General features: G+C 36.4%; 1 protein-coding gene across 11 annotated transcripts in view; it reads right to left on the reverse strand.

Moving 5' to 3' along the window:
• The window catches only part of WNK2 (WNK lysine deficient protein kinase 2), a 229,488-nt gene that overhangs the window by 64,784 nt on the left and 145,210 nt on the right, over window positions 1-19,494 (reverse strand). For all 11 annotated transcript variants that reach the window (XM_031956956.1, XM_031956948.1, XM_031956938.1 and 8 more), the window contains exons 8-10: window positions 17,335-17,626; window positions 13,344-13,540; window positions 9,357-9,509 (exon numbers count right to left, since the gene is read on the reverse strand). In XM_031956956.1, coding sequence (XP_031812816.1) covers window positions 9,357-9,509; window positions 13,344-13,540; window positions 17,335-17,626 — 642 coding nt within the window. The remainder of the gene's footprint in view (window positions 1-9,356; window positions 9,510-13,343; window positions 13,541-17,334; window positions 17,627-19,494) is intronic.

A 19,494-nucleotide genomic window follows, 5' to 3' on the forward strand; every position in this document is an offset into this window, starting at 1 on the left:
CTTCATGGGCACACTCAGAATCACTACAGAGCTTTCTTGTTCCTTTGTGACAAATAGGATATCAGAAATGAACAGTTCTTCCTAAGGCATCTAAGTACCTTCCAGGGATAGGAAAGTAGTCTTTAGTTTAGTAGCAAGCATTTAATAAATGCTTGGTTAAGGGACTGACAATTTAGACTACTATGTTTGTAGATATTTTTGCTTATGTGAGAAGCAGCTGAAAAATTTACTGAAAAGTGGTGAGAAAGACCCTGATGGTTTGGGAGGCAGAAGAACAGGTTCTCTCTACTGTCTCTTTCACAAGCTTAATGTCAACTTTGATATGTCTCAAGTTCACCAAGTTTTCATTTCCTCATGTCTAAAATGAGAATGCAAAATCATTGCATCTCTTGAATCTCTTCTAGATTTTTTCTCCCAAACTATAAACCTATGAATCAGTTCCCCATGTGAAGATCTCAAGCCAAACTCCAGCTTTCCTGAAATTCTCAGCTACTTTCATGGGGTCTGTATTAATAAGATACCTTCCTAAGGCCCAGGATAGTTTCCTGAGTGGAATGAGCAATGTTTCAAATAATTTACAACTCCACTTAAAGTACATAACATACCTAATGTGTACACAGCATAATGTAAGACATTGGGTATGCAAAGATAAATAAGACACAGGCTTTGTTCTCAGAGATTACAATCTAATTGGGTAGGAGTAAGGGCCAAATTAAAAAAAAAATTGATAAAAGGAAGTACAGTGATCTTTGCAAAGTACTATGAGAAATCTGAGGGGAAAAAATGCTTATAATTGGGGAGATGACATCTGTATCGGTTTGAAGGAAAACAGTAGAAAAGTATGGAATCATTCCAGGCACAGAAGAGAGTAAGAACAAAGCACGAAAACAGAAAATGGCAAGACAAGACAAGAAAGCTTAGTTTGATTGAATGCAGAATACATCTAGGTGAGATAACTAAGCTGGATAGGTGAGTTGGAAATGAGAATGTGAAGGGCCTTGAATACTAGATTAAGGTGTTTATATTTTATATAGTAGGCAATAAGGAGGCATTAGGGATTTCTGAGTAGAGAAGTAAAATAATGGGATGTTACATCATTCAGAAATTAAGAGAATGACATGGAAAGGTGACAGATTAGGCAGGAAAGTGAATTAGGAGGGTATTGTAAGAATCTAGAAACTAAACAAGAGGAGCAAAGACAGAACAATGTCACCACAGTGAGAACTGAGAGAAAGAGCTGGATATTATTGAAAGAAAAACTAAAAAAAAGGCTGAACTCTAGAAACATTCTCTCCCAAATAACTTTAAAATAATGTCTCTAATCAAATTTTGGAGTGGCAGGCAACAATGTCAAGGTAAAATATTTTTTTGGCCTAAGAAAACTTAAAAGGCCAGCAGAAGTCTGTAACATTGGAGTGGAGATCTAATGAAAGTCTCTTTGGAGCACACACATGCTGCAGAAATGGTTGGAGCAACAGTAGCCATGGGAGCTTTCAGTTCAGAGACAGAGACAGGTAGGACACCTAGTTAGAAAGAGACCACAGGTCACTCTTTATTGGCACTGGGTACAGCTGGTGCCAAATGGCAACTCTTTCGCCCATATACAATTAGTTCTGGGTCACATTTTTGGAGAAAAGTGACAATGATTGGTCAAAAGGTAACACAGTACTAAGGCAGAGAGGAAGGCCAAGACTTGTGGTTGCAGGTGATCAGGAGCCCTTCCTGAGTAAGGCAAGAGTGTAGACTTGGAGAATAAAAGGATCACACCATCTTGGAAGTACCCCAAACCTGCAGACTCTCAGAACTAACTCTGAAAACAAAAATCATCAAAAAACCTGAAGCATTGAGACAGTGTCTCTGCTCCCCAAGTGAGCAGAGTCCAACTTTAACATAAAGTTCCAAGTCTAGACATAGGCTGAAAAAAATAAGCAAATAACAACAAAAATAACAACAACAACAACAACACCCAAAAACTTGACCATAAAAAGCTACTATGGTTACAGAAAAGGCTAAGACATAAACTCAGAAGAAGAAAAAATGTGAAAATAGCTACCAAAAAAAGCAGAACATGTCAAATGAAAAAAGGAACAAAAATTCACTGAAGAAAAGAACTCTTTAAAAAGTAAAACTGGCCAAGTGGGAAAAGAGATATAAAATCTCAATAAAGAAAGAAAATAATTTCTTAAAAATTAAACTGCAAAAATAATTTCTTAAAAATTAAAAAAAAAAAACTGGCGGGGCAGCTAGGTGGTGCAGTGTATAGAACACCAGCTCTGAAGTCAGGAGGACTTGAGTTCAAATCTAGCCTCAGAAACTCAACACTTCCTAACTATGTGACCCTGGGCAAGTCACTTAACCCCAATTGCCTAAGCAAAAAAAAAAAAAAAATTAGAATTGGACAAGTGAAAAGTAATGACTCCATGAGACAACATTAAACAAGAAAACAAAATAAAAATAATGAAAAAAGAAGAAAATGTTTAATATTTCATCAGAAAATCAGGCAATCTGGAAAACAGACCCAAGAGAGCTAAATTAAGAATGGCTACTTGAAAGCCATGATCAAAGAAAGAATTTAGAAATCATCTTTCAAGAAAATATCAAGTGCCCCAATGTTAGCTATAGTGGATAAAATAGATATGGAAAGAATCTTCTAATAACTTCCTGAAAGAGTACCAGATTGAAAAGTCCAAGGAATATTATAGCCAAATTTCAGAGCTTTCAAGTCAGAGAAAATACTTAAATACACAATTTAAAAATAGTGGAGTCACTGTGAGGTTCATATAAGATTTAGCAGCTTCCAACATTAAAGGATCAGAGAGCTTGGAATATGATATTCTGGAAAGCAAGGGAAGGATTACAGCCAAATATAACCTAACCAGTGAAATAATGTGATACTTCAGGGATAAAAGATGGATATTTAACGAATTAGAGAAATTCCAAAAATTCCTGATGAAAAGACAAAGATGAATAGCAATTTTGATAAGAAGATTCAAGAGAAAGATAAAAAGATAAACATGAAAAAGGGACTCAATAAAATTAAACTGCTTTACATTACTATATGGGAAGATGATACTTGTAACTCCTAAGAACTCTGTCATTATTAGGGCAGGAATTTAGAATTAGTATAAGTAGAGGATATATATGTGAGTTGATTAAAAGGGAATGATCTCTAAAAAAAATTGAAGAGATGAGAATGGGGAAGAGGTAGAATGGGAAAATTTCTCATATAAAAAAGGCACACAAAGAAGAGCTTTTAATATGAAAAGGAAAATGGGAATGGGTTAGGGAGAGAGGAGGGAAGAAGAAAATTTGGAACTCAAAATTTTAAAAGAATGATTTTTAATAGATTGAAATAGAACTAAACAATTTTTCAACTAACTGAATATACAGGTGCTAAAAGGGATGATTTAATGGAGTTATGTGTCTGAAATAATGGATTAGTGGTGCCACAAATCACTAGTAGCTGGGGAAGAGAGATTAAGTTTGAATGGAAGGAATGAGTTTAGTTTTTGGAAATGTTTAGTTTTAAGTGTTGGTAGGACATCCAAGGCTGTTGGAAGAACACAGGCCCATAACTTTGAGAAGAGGGTAAAGATATAGCATTAGAAATCACTTGCATAAAGGTTATTATTAAAGTCAAATGTAGGAGATGGAAGAGAAGAGAGGAATAGAAATGCAAAGGGACTAGCAGAAGATGCTGGGAAATATATATGTTTAAGGGACAGAGAGATTAAAGCAGGAATAAAAATGAGATGGGTTACAGAGAGGTAAGAGGATAGTGTCATGGAAGCTAAGGTGGGGGAAATATCACAGAAGATGATTTACTCAACAATTTCTAATGCCATAAAGGCCAAGTCAAATAAAGATGGGAAAATATGGGGGGAAAGTATCATTGGATTGGATGATATGGAGGCCATCAAAGGTTTAGGAGGAAGCTCTTGGAATATAATCATGGACACTGAGTATGGATTTCCAGGGAAAGAAGAACGAGTGGATGATGAAGAAATAAATGACAGGAAAGGTAGAGTATTCTTTCTAATAGTTTGACAGCACAGAGGAAATTGAAAGATGATATAAAAGCTTGAAGATGGAAAGGTAAATTGAATTTTCTTTTTATGATACAGGAGATCTGAGCATATTTGCAGTTTAATGGTAAAGACCCAATAAAGAGGGGAAAATAGAAGATTCAAGAGAGAGGCAATAAAATAGGTTCAAAGACTGATAGAGATGGAATAGAAGGCACAGGGAGAGAGTTATGTTTAGCAAGGAAGCAGTTTCACCAGAGAATGGTTGAGGAGGAAGGGGCAGGAAGAAGAGTTAAATCACAGCAAAAGAGAGTGGAAATAAGGAATGCTTAAAAGAATGATCACGTGGAACAGAGCCCTGAGTTGAAATAAGCATAGATTTTTAGTGGGCCCATTAAATGAAGCTTCCATGAGTTACTATACTTTCTTTGTATCTCCTGAACCTCTATATAGTACCTGACACATAGTAAGCGACTATTAAATATTTGTTGACGTTTATAAATGCTTATTGATGCAGTAGGAATGCCTTGATGTCCTGCTCCAGCAACCTCCAGTGGCTCCAAAGTAGGAATACAAGAAGCAAACAGTAGTTAAGATTAGGAGGGTAAGAACAGTGAAAAGTCAAGCTGACCATAAAATAGTCAAGGTTGGGAAAGTCAGGCCAGAATAGCGATAATAAAGAGAAGCAAGTGCTAGGGAATGAGTCATAATGAAGGTGATGAATAGTTGTGGAAAGGTTTATGGTAAGAATACTATTCAGAAAAAGGAGTTATGGTATTTGAATGATGGTGATTTCTAAGGTATAATTATCCTGGTGGTGAGTTGAAGTAGGGTGGATGGATGAATCCTAGGCAATGTGAGAACTTCAAGAAACTAGGAAATGGGCATATGAGAAAGGCAAAGGGGAGTGGGGTTTGGAGGATCCAAGTTCAAATCTCAGTTTAAGTACTTTAATTAGCTGTGTGACTTGGGGCAGATTAATTCAATTCCCTGACCTTCTGTTTCTCATCTAGAAAATAAAGGGATAGAAATGGATGAGCTTCTGGCTCTAAAGCAATGATTTAGGAGGCACCAAATAATGACAAAGGGTTGAGAAGGTTCATTTTCCTCTTCAGTTGTCATATATGAAAGCTGCAGACCTGGGTTCTCTGAAGGTAGTCTGTTTCTGAGTTAGGCATTCCCTTGCATAAGCCAAGCTCAGAAGAATATTAGAGGAGCACAGCACCGGTCAGCACATGAGGACATGACTTGGCAAGTCATTTTTCAAATCTGAACTTTGGGCTCTATGAGTATTCTGAGAAGAAAGCTTTTTATTTTTTGCTTGTTTTATTAAAGACTTTTTGTTTTGAAAGGGGTATGGAGTGAAGAGAAGAACAGATATAGAGTCTTGACTATGTTCTAAGAAATTAAACTTCATGACAAGATAGGTGATACTCAGTGAGGCAAATAGTTAAACAACAGCTGTGTCGATGGAGGAGAAATAGTAGGGTAATAAAAGAACTGAGTGCTCACAAGGAACAGATTCCAGAACAGGACAAACCATATTTTCTCACAACAGTGCTTTTGTGATGCTTTAGCAGAAGGCCTGGGAGGCCATTTCAGATGTCTGCACTTGGAAAGTGTCCCAGTTTAATTCAAAAAACCATAACCTTTCCAACAGAAGGAAGAGAACCACAGTGACCTGTGTACAAAAGCCCAAGGTCTTTGCTCACAAACAAGGCTATGCAAAGATTGTTTTTTTTCAAACTGCCTCCAAGTTCTCCACATGGCTAAAGTATGTAAGCATTAAATATGTTTGTAAATGGTTTTGCAAAGAAATGTCAGCTTTTATCACTATTTCTGCTGCAGAAATGATTCTGCTTAAAATGCAGATCTGATCATGTTATTCCCCTACTCCAGAGGCTCCCTGTTACTTCTGGAATCAAATACTCCTCTTTTTAGTTTTTAAAGTCCTTTGAAACCTGGATTTAACCTAGCTTTCTACTCTTGTTGTATTGTACTTCACGTCCAGCAGTCATAAAATTCTGCTGTTTCCACTTTAAATTTATGTTATATAATCTCAGCTGAGTCCTCACAGTATCTAGCCAATCCTTTTATATCTCCTCAATTAACTTACTATCCCATTAACCACAGCAGCTCTTCCAAATCTTTTCATTCCTTTTAAAAAACTCCCTACCTCCCCCTTCACTTTCGACTGAGAAAGTTAACTCATGTTTTATTAGATGGGTGAATAGTGTAGTCAACAAAGTGCTGGGGCTGAAATCAAGAAGCCTCAAGTTCAAATCTGACTCCAAGACACTTAATATCTGAGCGACCCTTGGCAAGTCTCCTGGCTTTTTATATGTCTCCGTTTCCTCAACAGTGGAATGGGGATAATGATAGCTACCTTGTTGCGAGGATCAAATAAGACAATATTTGTAAAGTGATTATTATAGTGCCTGGCACGTAATAACTGCTTAATAAATGTCTGTTTCCCTGCAAACCTGGAATTAATTAAGGCCATCTGCCAAGAGTTTCTTTTTCTTCTCTCCTCCAAATCTCACATTGTTTAGATACCTTCTGTCACTGTTTATGCCTTCACCTATCTTACATGAAGAGGTCTCTCTTTGCGACAGCTATCTCCTCCACATGCACAAGTGATCCCACCCCATTCCATTCCCTCCAGCAGACTGTACCCTCAATAATCATCACTAAATCACTTATATGCTTACTTCTTGGCTACCTGAAAACACAACTTAGTGGCAACCCCCTCTCAAAAAAACCTCTCATTTATTTATCCTTTCTTCCTTTTGTGATTAAATTCTTTGAGAAGGTGAGCTGCAAGTTGTGCTTTCTTCTCATTCTCATTAACTCTCTAAAATCTGAATTCTGGCCTTGCCATTCAACTGAAACAAATTTCTCCAAAGTTCAGGAAATAATTGCTTTATCTAATCCTTTTTTCCAATCTTTGTCCTTCTTGCACTTTTTAAATATCCATTGACTCCATCAATCATCCCTGATACTGTCTTTCTAGATTTTTATGATGGTGCTGCCTTCCGGTTCTCCTCCTACTGTATCACTGCTCCATTTAGGTCTCCTTTCCTGGATCTTCATTCACATCATACTTGCTAATAATGGTAGATATCCCTCCACAACTCTATCTTCCCTTCTCCTTCTCTACTCTATCATTTGGCGAACTACTCAGCTCCCATGGATTCAATTATCTCTGTACTAAAGATTCTTAGCATACTACTGATCCAGTCCTAACCTCTCTTTCCTAACCTACAAATTCATTCTCTAACTGGAAGTCTGAGAGAAATCTTAAATGCAATCTGTTCAAACATGAACTCATTTCCCCCCCCCCCCCCAAAACCCTTTCCTCTTTTCAAATTCCCAGTTATCAAGTGTACCACTACCTTTTCAGTCATCCAAACTTGCAAACTTGATGTCATTCTCAATTCTACAGGTTCTTACTCCTTTCCCCAATATTCAATTTGTTGCCAAAATTGATGAATTCTTCCTTTTTCACATCTCATAAATATTTCCTTTTCTCTAAAGGCACATACCTTGGTATAAGTTCTCATTAATTCATACCTGCATGACTGCAATAGTCTCTTGGCTTGTCTTATCTCCCTCAAATCTTGACTCCTTCCAGTTCATACTCTACTCAGCTGTCAAATTATTCTTAAACAAATCACTTTAACATATTTAACATGTATTGGTCAATCTGGGGGAGGGGATGGGGGAAGGAGGAGAAAAATTGGAACAAAAGGTTTGGCAATTGTCAATGCTGTAAAATTACCCATGCATATAACTTGTAAATAAAAAGCTATAAAAAAAGAAAAAAGAAAAAATATAAATCGAGAAAAATCTATCATGAGTAAAACTCAACAATAAAAGGACTATCACAACAGAAAATGTATGCCATTAGGTAAGAAACGTGATTAAACTAAAAGTGTGTGCCACTAGATAAGAAAACTGACTAAACTGTTCACATTCTGCCCTAGCAAAACCACTTCTGAGCACATATAATAAGAAGGTCAAAAAGAGAAATAAAAGGCCAAATAGATACTGACTGAAATACAGGAGAACTTTTCATGAACAAAGAACTAAAAACCAAGTGGAATATTCATCATCTGAGGAATGGCTAAACAAAATGCAGTACATAATGAGATATAATCATACAGGTCTCTTTCACCTTTAAAAACTGTGATCGCCTCCTCCACAAATGCTTTCTTCATCTTGCAAGGTCTTAGTGACCTGGACTAGTAAAATTAGTTTGTGCTTATAATATGCTTTATTTTTACTTCATCCTTTTAATGGAATGTTTCACTTTTGTCTCTAGAATCTAGCAGAATGAATGAATGAGGAATTCAAGGAAACAAGGGGAGATTTTACAAATTCATGAAGCCCGAAATATTCAATCAATAAGCATTTATTGAGGACTGATTCAAATGCTAATGGAGAGACAATTTGCAAAACTAACAACCAACAAAAACACCACCTTGACACCAAGATTGTGAGCCTGGGTGACAGTAATAGAAGCATTACAAAGAAAGGGGTTTTGTAGGGAAGATAATGAGGTCTGTTTTGGACAAGTTGAGTTTGAGATGCCTACAGACTATTCAGTTCAAAATATCTAAGAGAGTTAAGAATACAAAACTGGAGTTTGGGAGAGAGGTTAAGGATGGATAAATAAATCTGGGAATCATTTTTGATAGAGGTAATAACTGAACCCATACGAACTAATGAGGTCACTCATAAAAATATTACAGAGGGAGAGATGAAAGAAAGTCTAGGACAGAACAGTGGAGAAAATAAACACAAACAGTACGAACTAAAGGTACCTCAACTACAACAACTGACAATAAAAAGAGCTCTAAAAGAAAAAAAGTGCAACTACAGAAAATGGCAATAATTAATCCTGCTCATGGAAAAATAATAATTAAAAAAACCTTACTCCTCTCAGTGGACAAACTAATTATAAGGGCAGAACATTAGATATAAAATGGAAGCACTTATCAGTTATTTTAGTCTAATTTTATTTTCTATTCAATTTTGGAGAGGGAGATGCCATATCAGGAAATGATTGTAAGGCAGAAACAAAAGGTATTAATATAAGCTCTCTTACCCTTATTCTCATCCAAGACTGGATTAGGAAGATAAAGAAATTTCATAGACTTGGGGCAACTAGATAGCATAGTGTATATAGTGCTGGCCCTAGAGTCAGGAGGACCCGAGTTCAAATCCGGTCTCATATTTCCTAGCTGTGTGACCCTTGGCAAGTCACTTAAGCTCAATTACTTCAGGGAAAAAAAAAAAAAAGGAAAGGAAGAAATTTCATGGACTTACTGGCTGAGTAGGTAACATAGATGGTGCTGGCCCCATATGCCCTGAAGCAACTGTTGTTGGTTGCACTGAGAAAGTCATTGCTGGTTCTGGGTAATGTTGCTGTGGTCTTGGAGGGAGTACAGTGGATGAAACAGGGCCCACAGTAAGTCCAGGCTGAAGAGAAAGCACAACCCATCCAATTTTAATTTAGGACAACTTACAGATTTAATAGACCTTGCTGTAAATCAGGCTATTTAAATATATCCAGAATGGAAGACCGGAAAAAGGAAATGACAAAAAGGAAAATAATACTAGGAATTCTACTTCCAAAAAAAAAAAAAAAAAAAAAAAGAAAAAAGAAAGAAAAAACGCAAAAAATTCTTTCCCAAGGAAGACTATTTGTTTCCCTAGTATTCTCAGTACCAAGTACAGTGATTTATATATAGAAGACATATTAAAATTTGGTTAAATTGAATAATATATAAGCCAACAATACCACCTTGTATCTATATTGTAAATAACAGTTCTATATCCCTACTCCTAACTTTTAATCAAAGCTAGCATTATGCATAAACAGTCACACAGGACATAACAGATAGGCTGAAACCTCTTAATATAGTATTATTTTCATGAATGGACACATCTCACTGACAGAAAATTCCACTCTTCACAGAAAGGAGGTTATTTATTTTTAAATAAGGGACAGCTTCTTAAAACTGTGGTTTGCCATTCCATATGAGGTCTTATAACTTAATGGTGGGGATGTGATTATGGTTTATTATAAGTAAATGCTTGATTTGTATACTGATTTTATTTACACATATGCCAGGGTCATATAAAAAATTTTTAGCATAAAGAGTTAGTGGAAAAAAGTTAAGGAATCCTGAAATAAGATACACACACACACATATACATACATAGACACTATCAGAAAGATCTTGACCAGTAAGAATGTGGTGATCTTTCCTTGAGACTTATACAATTATACAATTAATTATATATAATTATATGATATTTATTATTATACAAATTATACTATTTCATCTAGTTTAGAGAACATGTTCTTCTGAATTTTGAAGATATGGTAGAAGACTGTCTTCTCATTTGTATCCCAGACTTATTCCCTATCTTCCCTTCCCAGCAGGAATATATCCCTAACAGCAGAGCCACTGAGTTAACAAAAGAAAAAGCATGACCAAAAAAATAGGAAGAAAGAAGTGACCATGTGTCCACTAATGGAACTTGAATTTTCCTCAAAGACTTAGTGAGTTAATGGTGGTTGAGTGGAATTATAAGGCATGTTGAGACCATCTGCTGCATCCTGGGGGAGTTTCCAAATATGCCACAAAACGAGAGAGAGAGAGAGAGAGAGAGAGAGAGAGAGAGAGAGAGAGAGAGAAAGTGTGTGTGTGTGTGTAAATTTAAACCCAATTTTAATGAAAATAGATAAATGCAAAGAATAGCTGGTTGGTCTATGTTTTAATGGCAAGATTTAAATATGTAAATACAAATTTAAAAGATAAATATCTAAGCTACTTAATATGAATGATGAGTGAAGAAGAATGAGAAGTTGGGGACAGGAAGGAAAATAAGCTAACTCTCAGTGACATATGTATGAATAATTCACTTTGAGGATTATCCTATGACAAATTTTTAATCCCAGGTTGATATTCTCCCTGGTATTTGGTCTCTGGCCAAATCTGGGAAGTCAGATGGCACATACTGTGAAACTTCAACCTAATTAGTCAAAGTCAGACTTAGTTGCCTAATGGGTTCCAAAGCCAAGCAGAAGTAATTTTTGGCTTATTCAATGGTATTTGATCCCCCACTTCCTGCAATTAGAGAAAAAACTAATTGATTAAAAGGATAATTTAGGATGTTCATCATATGAACAGATTATTGGGTTGCAGGAGATACAGGGGATTCCTAAAATATACTGAAGTTCTGGACCAATGTCCTGAGTGTCTCAAGAGAATCTGGAAGCTCAAATAATTTCTAAGTCGAGGGACAAAATTTTATTATAATTGTAACACCAATTAAAGCAGGCTAAATTCCAAGGAAGGAAGTCTCCCAAGAACAAGGAGAAAATCTTTAAGGTAAATTTATGGGGAAAACAATTAAGAGGTAGAGTTGGGGAGTATAGAACGAAGAACAGAACAGAATAAATGATACTATGGGATTGCGGTTCACATGATTGGTGGGTAAAGAGGACTAACAACGAACCCATTTCTTCTTTCATGAAACTGAAAAGTACTCATTGTTTGAGCTACAAGATAGCAGTCTAGACTCTTGGGTGACAGAACATACAATTTTGGATAGCTTAGTAGAATAAGGATATCAGGTCCAATTCCCTTTATTCACAGATACATTCTTCAAGATTGTGCTATATCACTTCCAATAGCTATATTCCTAAGATGAACAGCATTCCCAAAATTGCATGGCCTAGGGGTTTCTTAAAAAGTATTGGGGGTAACTAGAGAGCATTATTGATCACAAAATAGAAAATTTTGATTATATCAAATTGAAAAGTTTTTTACAAACAAAACTAATGCAGACAAGATTAGAAGGGAAGCAATAAACTGGGAAAACATTTTTACAGTCAAAGGTTCTGATAAAGGCCTCATTTCCAAAATATATGGAGAACTGACTCCAATTTATAAGAAATCAAGTCATTCTCCAATTGACAAATGGTCAAAGGATATGAACAGACAATTCTCAGACAAAGAAATTGAAATTATTTCTAGCCATATGAAAAGATGCTCCAAGTCATTATTGATCAGAGAAACGCAAATTAAGACAACTCTGAGATACTACTAAACACCTGTCAGAGTGGCTAGAATGACAGGGAAAGATAATGCAGAATGTTGGAGGGGATGTGGGAAAACTGGGACACTGATACATTGTTGGTGGAATTGTGAACACATCCAGCCATTCTGGAGAGTGATTTGGAACTGTGCTCAAAAAGTTATCAAACTGTGCATACCCTTTGATCCAGCAGTGTTACTACTGGACTTATATCCCAAAGAGATCTTAAAGAAGGGAAAGGGACCTGTATGTGCCAAAATGTTTGTGGCAGGTCTCTTTGTAGTGGCCAGAAACTGGAAACTGAGTGGGTGCCCATCAGTTGGAGAATGGTTGAATAAATTGTGGTATATGAATATTATGGAATATTATTGTTCTATAAGAAATGACCAGCAGGATGATTTCAGAAAAGCCTGGAGAGACTTACATGAACTGATGCTGAATGAAATGAGCAGGGACCAGGAGATCATCATATACTTCAACAACAATACTATATGATGATCAATTCTGATGGACATGGCCCTCTTCAACAATGAGATGAACCAAATCAGTTCCAATAGAGCAATAATGAACTGAACCAGCTACACCCAGTGAAAGAACTCTGGGAGATGACTATGAACCACTACATAGAATTCCCAATCCCTCTATTTTTGTCTGCCTGCATTTTTTATTTCCTTCACAGGCTAATTGTACACTATTTCAAAGTCCGATTCTTTTTGGACAGCAAAATAACTGTATGGATATGTATACATATATTTTATTTAACTTATATTTTAACATATTTAACATGTATTAGTCTACCTGCCATCTAGGGAAGGGGATGGGGGAAAGGAGGGGAAATATTGGAACAAAAGGTTTTGCAATTGTCAATGCTGAAAAATTGCCCATGCATATATCTTGTAAATAAAAAGCTATTAAAAAAAAAGTATTGGGGGGGGAGACAGCTAGTTGCTGTAGTGGATAGAACACCAGCCCTGAAGTCAGGGAGGACCTTCTCAGATACCTAACACTTTCCTGGCTGTGTGACCCTGGGCAAGTGACTTAACTCCAATTGCCTCAGTCAAAAAAAAAAAAATTATTTGGGTCTCTACTACTATTGGGATTTCCACTACATCATTCCAACAGTCAGATAGCCTGGGCATTATTACAACAACATTCTTGATTCTTTATAAACATGACCAATGAGGACTGAGACTAAAAACTTACCGGTGTAGGCTGCTGGTAGGGCCCCAGAGATGGGTGGCTCTGTGTCCCAACTTGACCATCACTGACAGGTGGGCTATAGACACGCTGAATAGTGGGAGGGATGGCATCGGGCAGGGAGGAGTAAATCACACTCTGCTGGCTACTCTGGGAGTCGGAGTACACAGTGGAGCCTTGGCCACTGTCAAATGTGCTGTCCGCTGAAGGCAAAACAAAATATCAAGGTTTAGAGTAAACATTTTTTAAGTACTATGGTACCCTTAATGCCCAGAACAAAGAATGTTGGACATGTTCAGGGAAATGGGAACATTAATATAGAGATTACATTAAAAACTCACTCGTGCATTAGAATGTACTTCTAAGCAATTTGTTCAAGCTTTGCAAATAACATCAACTCCAAAAGAGATTGATCTGCTCTATATGCCAGAATGTAATTAAAACTACAAGGTTGACTACTACAACATCCATCAAACTGAGAAAGTATAACATTGTAGGAAGGGTCCTATTTCCCAAATCCCATGTACCTCTGTCTCTGTCTCTGTCCCTCTCTCTCTCTCATTCTCAGCTCCCTTCTGGGAAATGTCCTTATTAGAATGTCATCTTCTTATGTGCAGTAACTTTCTTTTGAGTTTGTATTTGTATCCCCAGGTGTCTGGTACATAATAAGTACTTAATAAATACTCATTGAGTGAATGACAAGATAGTTTTAGGATGGATTATATTAGTGAGTAGAAGATTGCCTCAGTCAAACTGAGATCTATTAAAGCCTTTATCTTCAAAAGGCCAAAGTCTCCCACTGCATCCGGGGAGCACCTCCAGTCATCCTGATCTGTACCTTGCCATTGGACCCAGGTGGCTCTGGATGAGAAAATGTGACTAGTAGCTTTGCATGGCCCTCTAATTCATTTGCATGTTACAGTACCACTTCCCTGATGTCATGGTTGTTTTTGAGAACAAAGGACAAGCAACAATGAGTGAATGCGAGGATCAGGAAAATATTTTATATAGAAAGTCATATTTCAAATGCAATTTAATGGAAATCAGAGAATCCAAAAAGCAGAGATCAGGAAGATATATAATTCATGTATGAAGGACAGCCAGGTGTTGTGTATTATGTTGAAAACTAAGACACAGTATAGTTGGATTAAAATGTTTAGAGAGAAAGAGAATACATTGGGAAATGTAAACACATATTATTTTATCCTAGAGATAATAAGGGGTCACTGGAGTTTATTGAATAGGGGAGTAATATGATCAGTCTTATAACAGCACTTAAAAGACTGGCAGAATTCACAGAAGAGCAGTAGAATCACTTGAATAGGTCTTGTCTACATTTGGTATATGGGAAAAATAAAGCCAGAGAGTAATATCTCAGTATTCTGGTTACTGTCCCATTATGATTCCAAAGTGTATGTCTGGATCTTCCATCCAGCATTCTATGCATTATCAAGTACACTACGAGCCTAGCTTTTTACAAAACAATCAAACAATTTATAACTTTGTTGCTGTTCATCAGGCAGAGATTTGGTTCGAATTCAACTTTGGAAATTGCAGAAGCTTGGCAATTGGTCCATCGTGGCATCTTTGTCAAATGTAAGTCAGGATTAGAATGATTTTACTGAATATTAAAGCTTGAGAAGGGGCCTTTTCAGATTCACTGAAGCTTATTAAATATCTCCATACAATTAACAAGCTTGTTTCACTAAAACTATTGTGTCTCTCAGTGGAAAATTCCAAGATGGTGCCCATGGAAATTGTTCATTCTACAGCTTTCATTGCAATAAAAATGAAAAATGACAGCTGGTTCTCAATTCTGTCTTTTTTGTTCCCATATCCCAAAGGAAACTCTCAATGTCAGCAACAGCCTAACTGCTGGCCTCAGGATTTGCATGTATCAAATAGCAACCTTCTTTGCCGAACTCAATAAGCAAACTGCTGCTAGTACAGCAGTGGGGAAAGCCAATTTTGCCAACATACTCTTTCAGAGAGCAAAAAGAAAAAGAAAAGGTATGTCATGAGTGGCAGTGGTAAATATTTATGACCTGATTCAATTTCTCCCTCTTCTCTTTTGTAATCAAATAAAAATAAATGCATTCAGAAGTTTAATTTAAATTTATGGAACAAAATTGTGAAGAAGCATTTATCACTCACTCCATTATGTAGCCTGGTTTAGTGGATGGTGCATTTGACTTGGAGTCAGGGGGACTTATGTGACACTGAGTAAACTGTGTGATGTAACTTTTCTTCATTGGTACAATAGAGACAATAATACCTTTAGTACCCATCAAACATAGCAAATTAAAACACTTTGCAGACATTAAGGTGCTCTGTAAAGTGCTTAGCACAGAGCATGGTACGCAGTAAGCTTTTGATAACTCCTTCCTTTACTCCCTTTTTCTTTTTCCTTCTTCTCCGCTTTCCCCTCTGTAATTATTACTATCCTGTGTACATATTGTCATCCACAATAATTAAGTAAACAGTAAGATTTACAAGTTGCAATTCTAAAAGCCTAAAGTAAGATTTGATCTTTAAGTTTCAGTAAGAAACCAAGTGACAAGTAAACAGAAATAACTCTTCATATTACTTCTTCAGATTTTTGGATTTCCTCTGAATTTAGCCAACAGTACTTAAGTAGAAACATAAGTAAACACAAAACTAATGGCCAAGCGTGTTCAAGTAACATCATTTATAAGTAGAAACAAACTGTTTACAGCACTTTAAGTGGGCATAGATATTAGATTATTTTACTAAAGGAGGAACCTAGGTGTTTAAGGGATTCTACCAGTTCAAAGGTTATGTCATCCCTCAATAGAATGATAATTCTTATTCCTTCCCTGTTTTTCCCTTCCCCAATTCATGGTGCTCTCTGCCACCCAAATGATTTTTTTTTTTTTTTTTTTTGTCACTGATCATGTCACTACGTTTCTCAAAATCCTAGGATTTCCTATTTCCTCTAGAGTCAAATATGTTTGACATACAAGGTGTTTCACAACCTGCCTGAAACTTACATGGAAAAACTATAAAACTGGTAAAGTATTTTCAATGCTCCCTGCCTAGAAAATATTCCATTTCTTCTCTCTGCATCTTAGAATTTCTGCTTCTTTTCAAGATTAGTTTCCATTCATGAAGTTTTCCTGATCTTCACCGCCCCCCCCCCCCCAATTAGTGTTACTGTTCCATTCCCGATTACCTTGTATCCATTTTGCATACAATTTGTAAATACACATGTTATCTCTTCCAAAGAATGACAGCTTTATGAGGGAAGGGACTGATTCACTTTTATCTTTGAGTCTCCAGTATTCAGTACAGTGTAGAAGTTTAAATAATAGTTTAAAGAGAGATGTGTTGTGAGATGATTGCTAGATGCCCTCCCATGGCCAGTGCTTTCTCCAGTTTAATTTAAGCCCAAGACCCAACATTTATATATCTTTCAGGTTTGCAGTGTGCTTCAAAACACTTTATCCTAGAGATTAGATGCCACAGACACTGCTACAGATAAAGAAGCTGAGACCCAGAGAATTTAATGGACTTGCCCAACATAACCAAGTACCACAAATATGAGTCAATCTCAGGCCTTTCCTGATTCCAAGCCCAGTATTCTTTTTAACTATATCACATTGCCTAGTACTCAGTCCTAAGAACATTAATAAGAAAAATAAATGAGCCCATCATAACCTTACCAAAAAAAGCACATAGGTTGTATTGTCTTAAATTTTCTAATAATAATAAGCTACAAATCCCCATTTCACAGTATCTTCTTTTTCTTATATACAATATGAAAATGATTTTACTGTTTTTTAAAAAAAAACATCCTTCCTCCCTTTACAAAAAAAAAAATTAAACAAAGCTTTTAAATAGGTATATTAGTCTCAGAGAACATATTTGATTCCAAGCATAAATCGTAAATGCATGAAGTTACAAATCATGCTGGAATAGGGTTCTGCTATATAACAATTATATTTTCCTTGTAAAGGAAAAAAAAAAGCAGACTTACATGCCACTGATGTGGCGCTTGTAGGAAGTTTTGGCTGAAAGAGATGCTGGTCAGCTTCAGGCTCCTCAGGTTCCAGCTGAGTCTGCTGGCCCACATGAGAATGGTATGTGACCTGAACCTGGAGTTGTGCCTGTGGCAACTTGGATTTATCGAGGCTTTCAGAATCCCGGCGCTCTTCAGACTGCACAATAGGCCAGATCCTCTCTCTCCTCCACTGAATTAATGCCACTCTGTCCCGAATTGACTTTGCCACTATCTTGACATCACTTTCATGAAAAAATCCAGATTCAATCTGGAAGGAAAGGTACATGGAAGGTAAGTCTGTCTACTGCATGCAGAGCAGAGAAAAGCAATCTCCTTAAAATAAACAAACAACAAACCAAAATAATGAGTATGAACACTTAACTATATCTACTCTGAAACGTAACAGAATTAAGACATAGATGATGTAGGATTCACTGATACCATAACTTATTTATCTTTACTAGAACACAGTTGAGATCGTGAGCAAGAAAAGAAACATACAAAGAACACAACTCCTAGAGGCATAAAATGGGGCACGTTTAAGGGTAATTATCAGTGTGCTTTTCCCCACAATAAAAACCACCTCGATGGGACTTGGTCATTGGATAATAGAGGATCCTGGTTCCACCAGTAATGCCTCTGAGAGACTTTAGGGCAGTTACTTTGAAGTCTCATGTGTTTAGTTTCCTTAAATCTCAAGTCGATGGGTTAAAGATGGATGTCCTCTTGAGATCCCTTCTGCCGCTAGTCTATGATCACATCTATGATTCCCCATTCTGAGGTCTCATCATAATATCATGCCGTGTTCTTAGAGGTTATGCCAACAGAACACCAGTGGGTCCTTTCAAATAGGCAGGAACCTGGTATGAGCCGATCCCTATCTGGGTTTAAGAACCAGTCAAAGGAAGTTTGGAGGAGCTTATCACCAGACTGGTTTCGGAGGGCTGAATTTATCAACTTGAAATCTACTAGACTGATGAAAAGAACTATCACTGCTTTTTAAAGAGCTCATTAAGGTAGATGAGGGCCTTTCAGTATAGATCTTATGGGAGCCTTCTGCACCAACATAAGTGCTAGAGTCTTCCTCATTTTATAGATTGGGTAATTGAAATTGCCAAGCCATATAGCTAAAAAAATGTTTGCAACAAGATCTGAATCTAAGTCTTGGGTGCCAAATCTAGCCTTCATTTTGCTTCTCTTTACTGCCTTTCAAAATGCAGAAGGATTGTGATCTTCATCAGCAAAAGAAGTGTCTGTTATCACTCCCCGCAAAACACAACTCCTTGAAGCATGATAAATAACAGATATAAATCCAAACTCAGTTCATTAGTAACACATCATAATGGCTTTAGAAATATAGCAGCAATATAAATTGACCCTTTCAAAAATTAAATTCAAAAATATTACCAAATTAAATATTTTGTAAAGTATTTAGCTCAGCGTTTGGCACATAACAGGTGCTTAATGAATCTTTGCTCTCTTCCTTTCTCCCCCTGCCCCAAGCAAAAAAAAGAACCTTCCAATTGGAAGGTAAAAAAGAAGTCACATTGAATTGCTGACAAAGATATATGAGTAAATGGCAAGATAATATGTAGATGGTTTAAAATGAGTTTATATTTCTGTTTATTTATTTCTAATCCCAATGACCTGAAGACATTTGCAGACACTATCAATAAACTTTGAAAAATCATGGCCCTTAAGAGAGCTCTCAGAAAACTAGAACTGGGAAAATTTCCAAATTTTTGAAAAGGAAAAAAAAAGAACAGATCTAGAGTAATACAAACTAGTATTTTGATAACTATTTTTGATAACCTTTCAAAATAATTTTGATAACTCTTTGCAAAATTTTAGAAGGGAGAATCAAAAGAATATTCAATACATATTTAGAAAAGATTCTGATGATTTCCCCAGAAGATAGTACACATATTCACTAAGATAACCACCACAAACTAATTGAATTGACTTTTTGGAGGATTCCAGGGTTGAGGGATGTGACAAAAGGACTGAATTGTTAAGATGATGGAAAAGTCAGTCAAATTTCAAAATTATTTTTTATCAGGGATGAACTTAAGTCATTTCACTGGTTTTCAAAAAAATCAATTACAAAACAAAAGAGAAATACCTATCAGAATTTCA

Source organism: Sarcophilus harrisii, chromosome 1 (genome assembly GCF_902635505.1).
Source record: "Sarcophilus harrisii chromosome 1, mSarHar1.11, whole genome shotgun sequence".
Classification (NCBI taxonomy): Eukaryota; Metazoa; Chordata; class Mammalia; order Dasyuromorphia; family Dasyuridae; genus Sarcophilus; species Sarcophilus harrisii.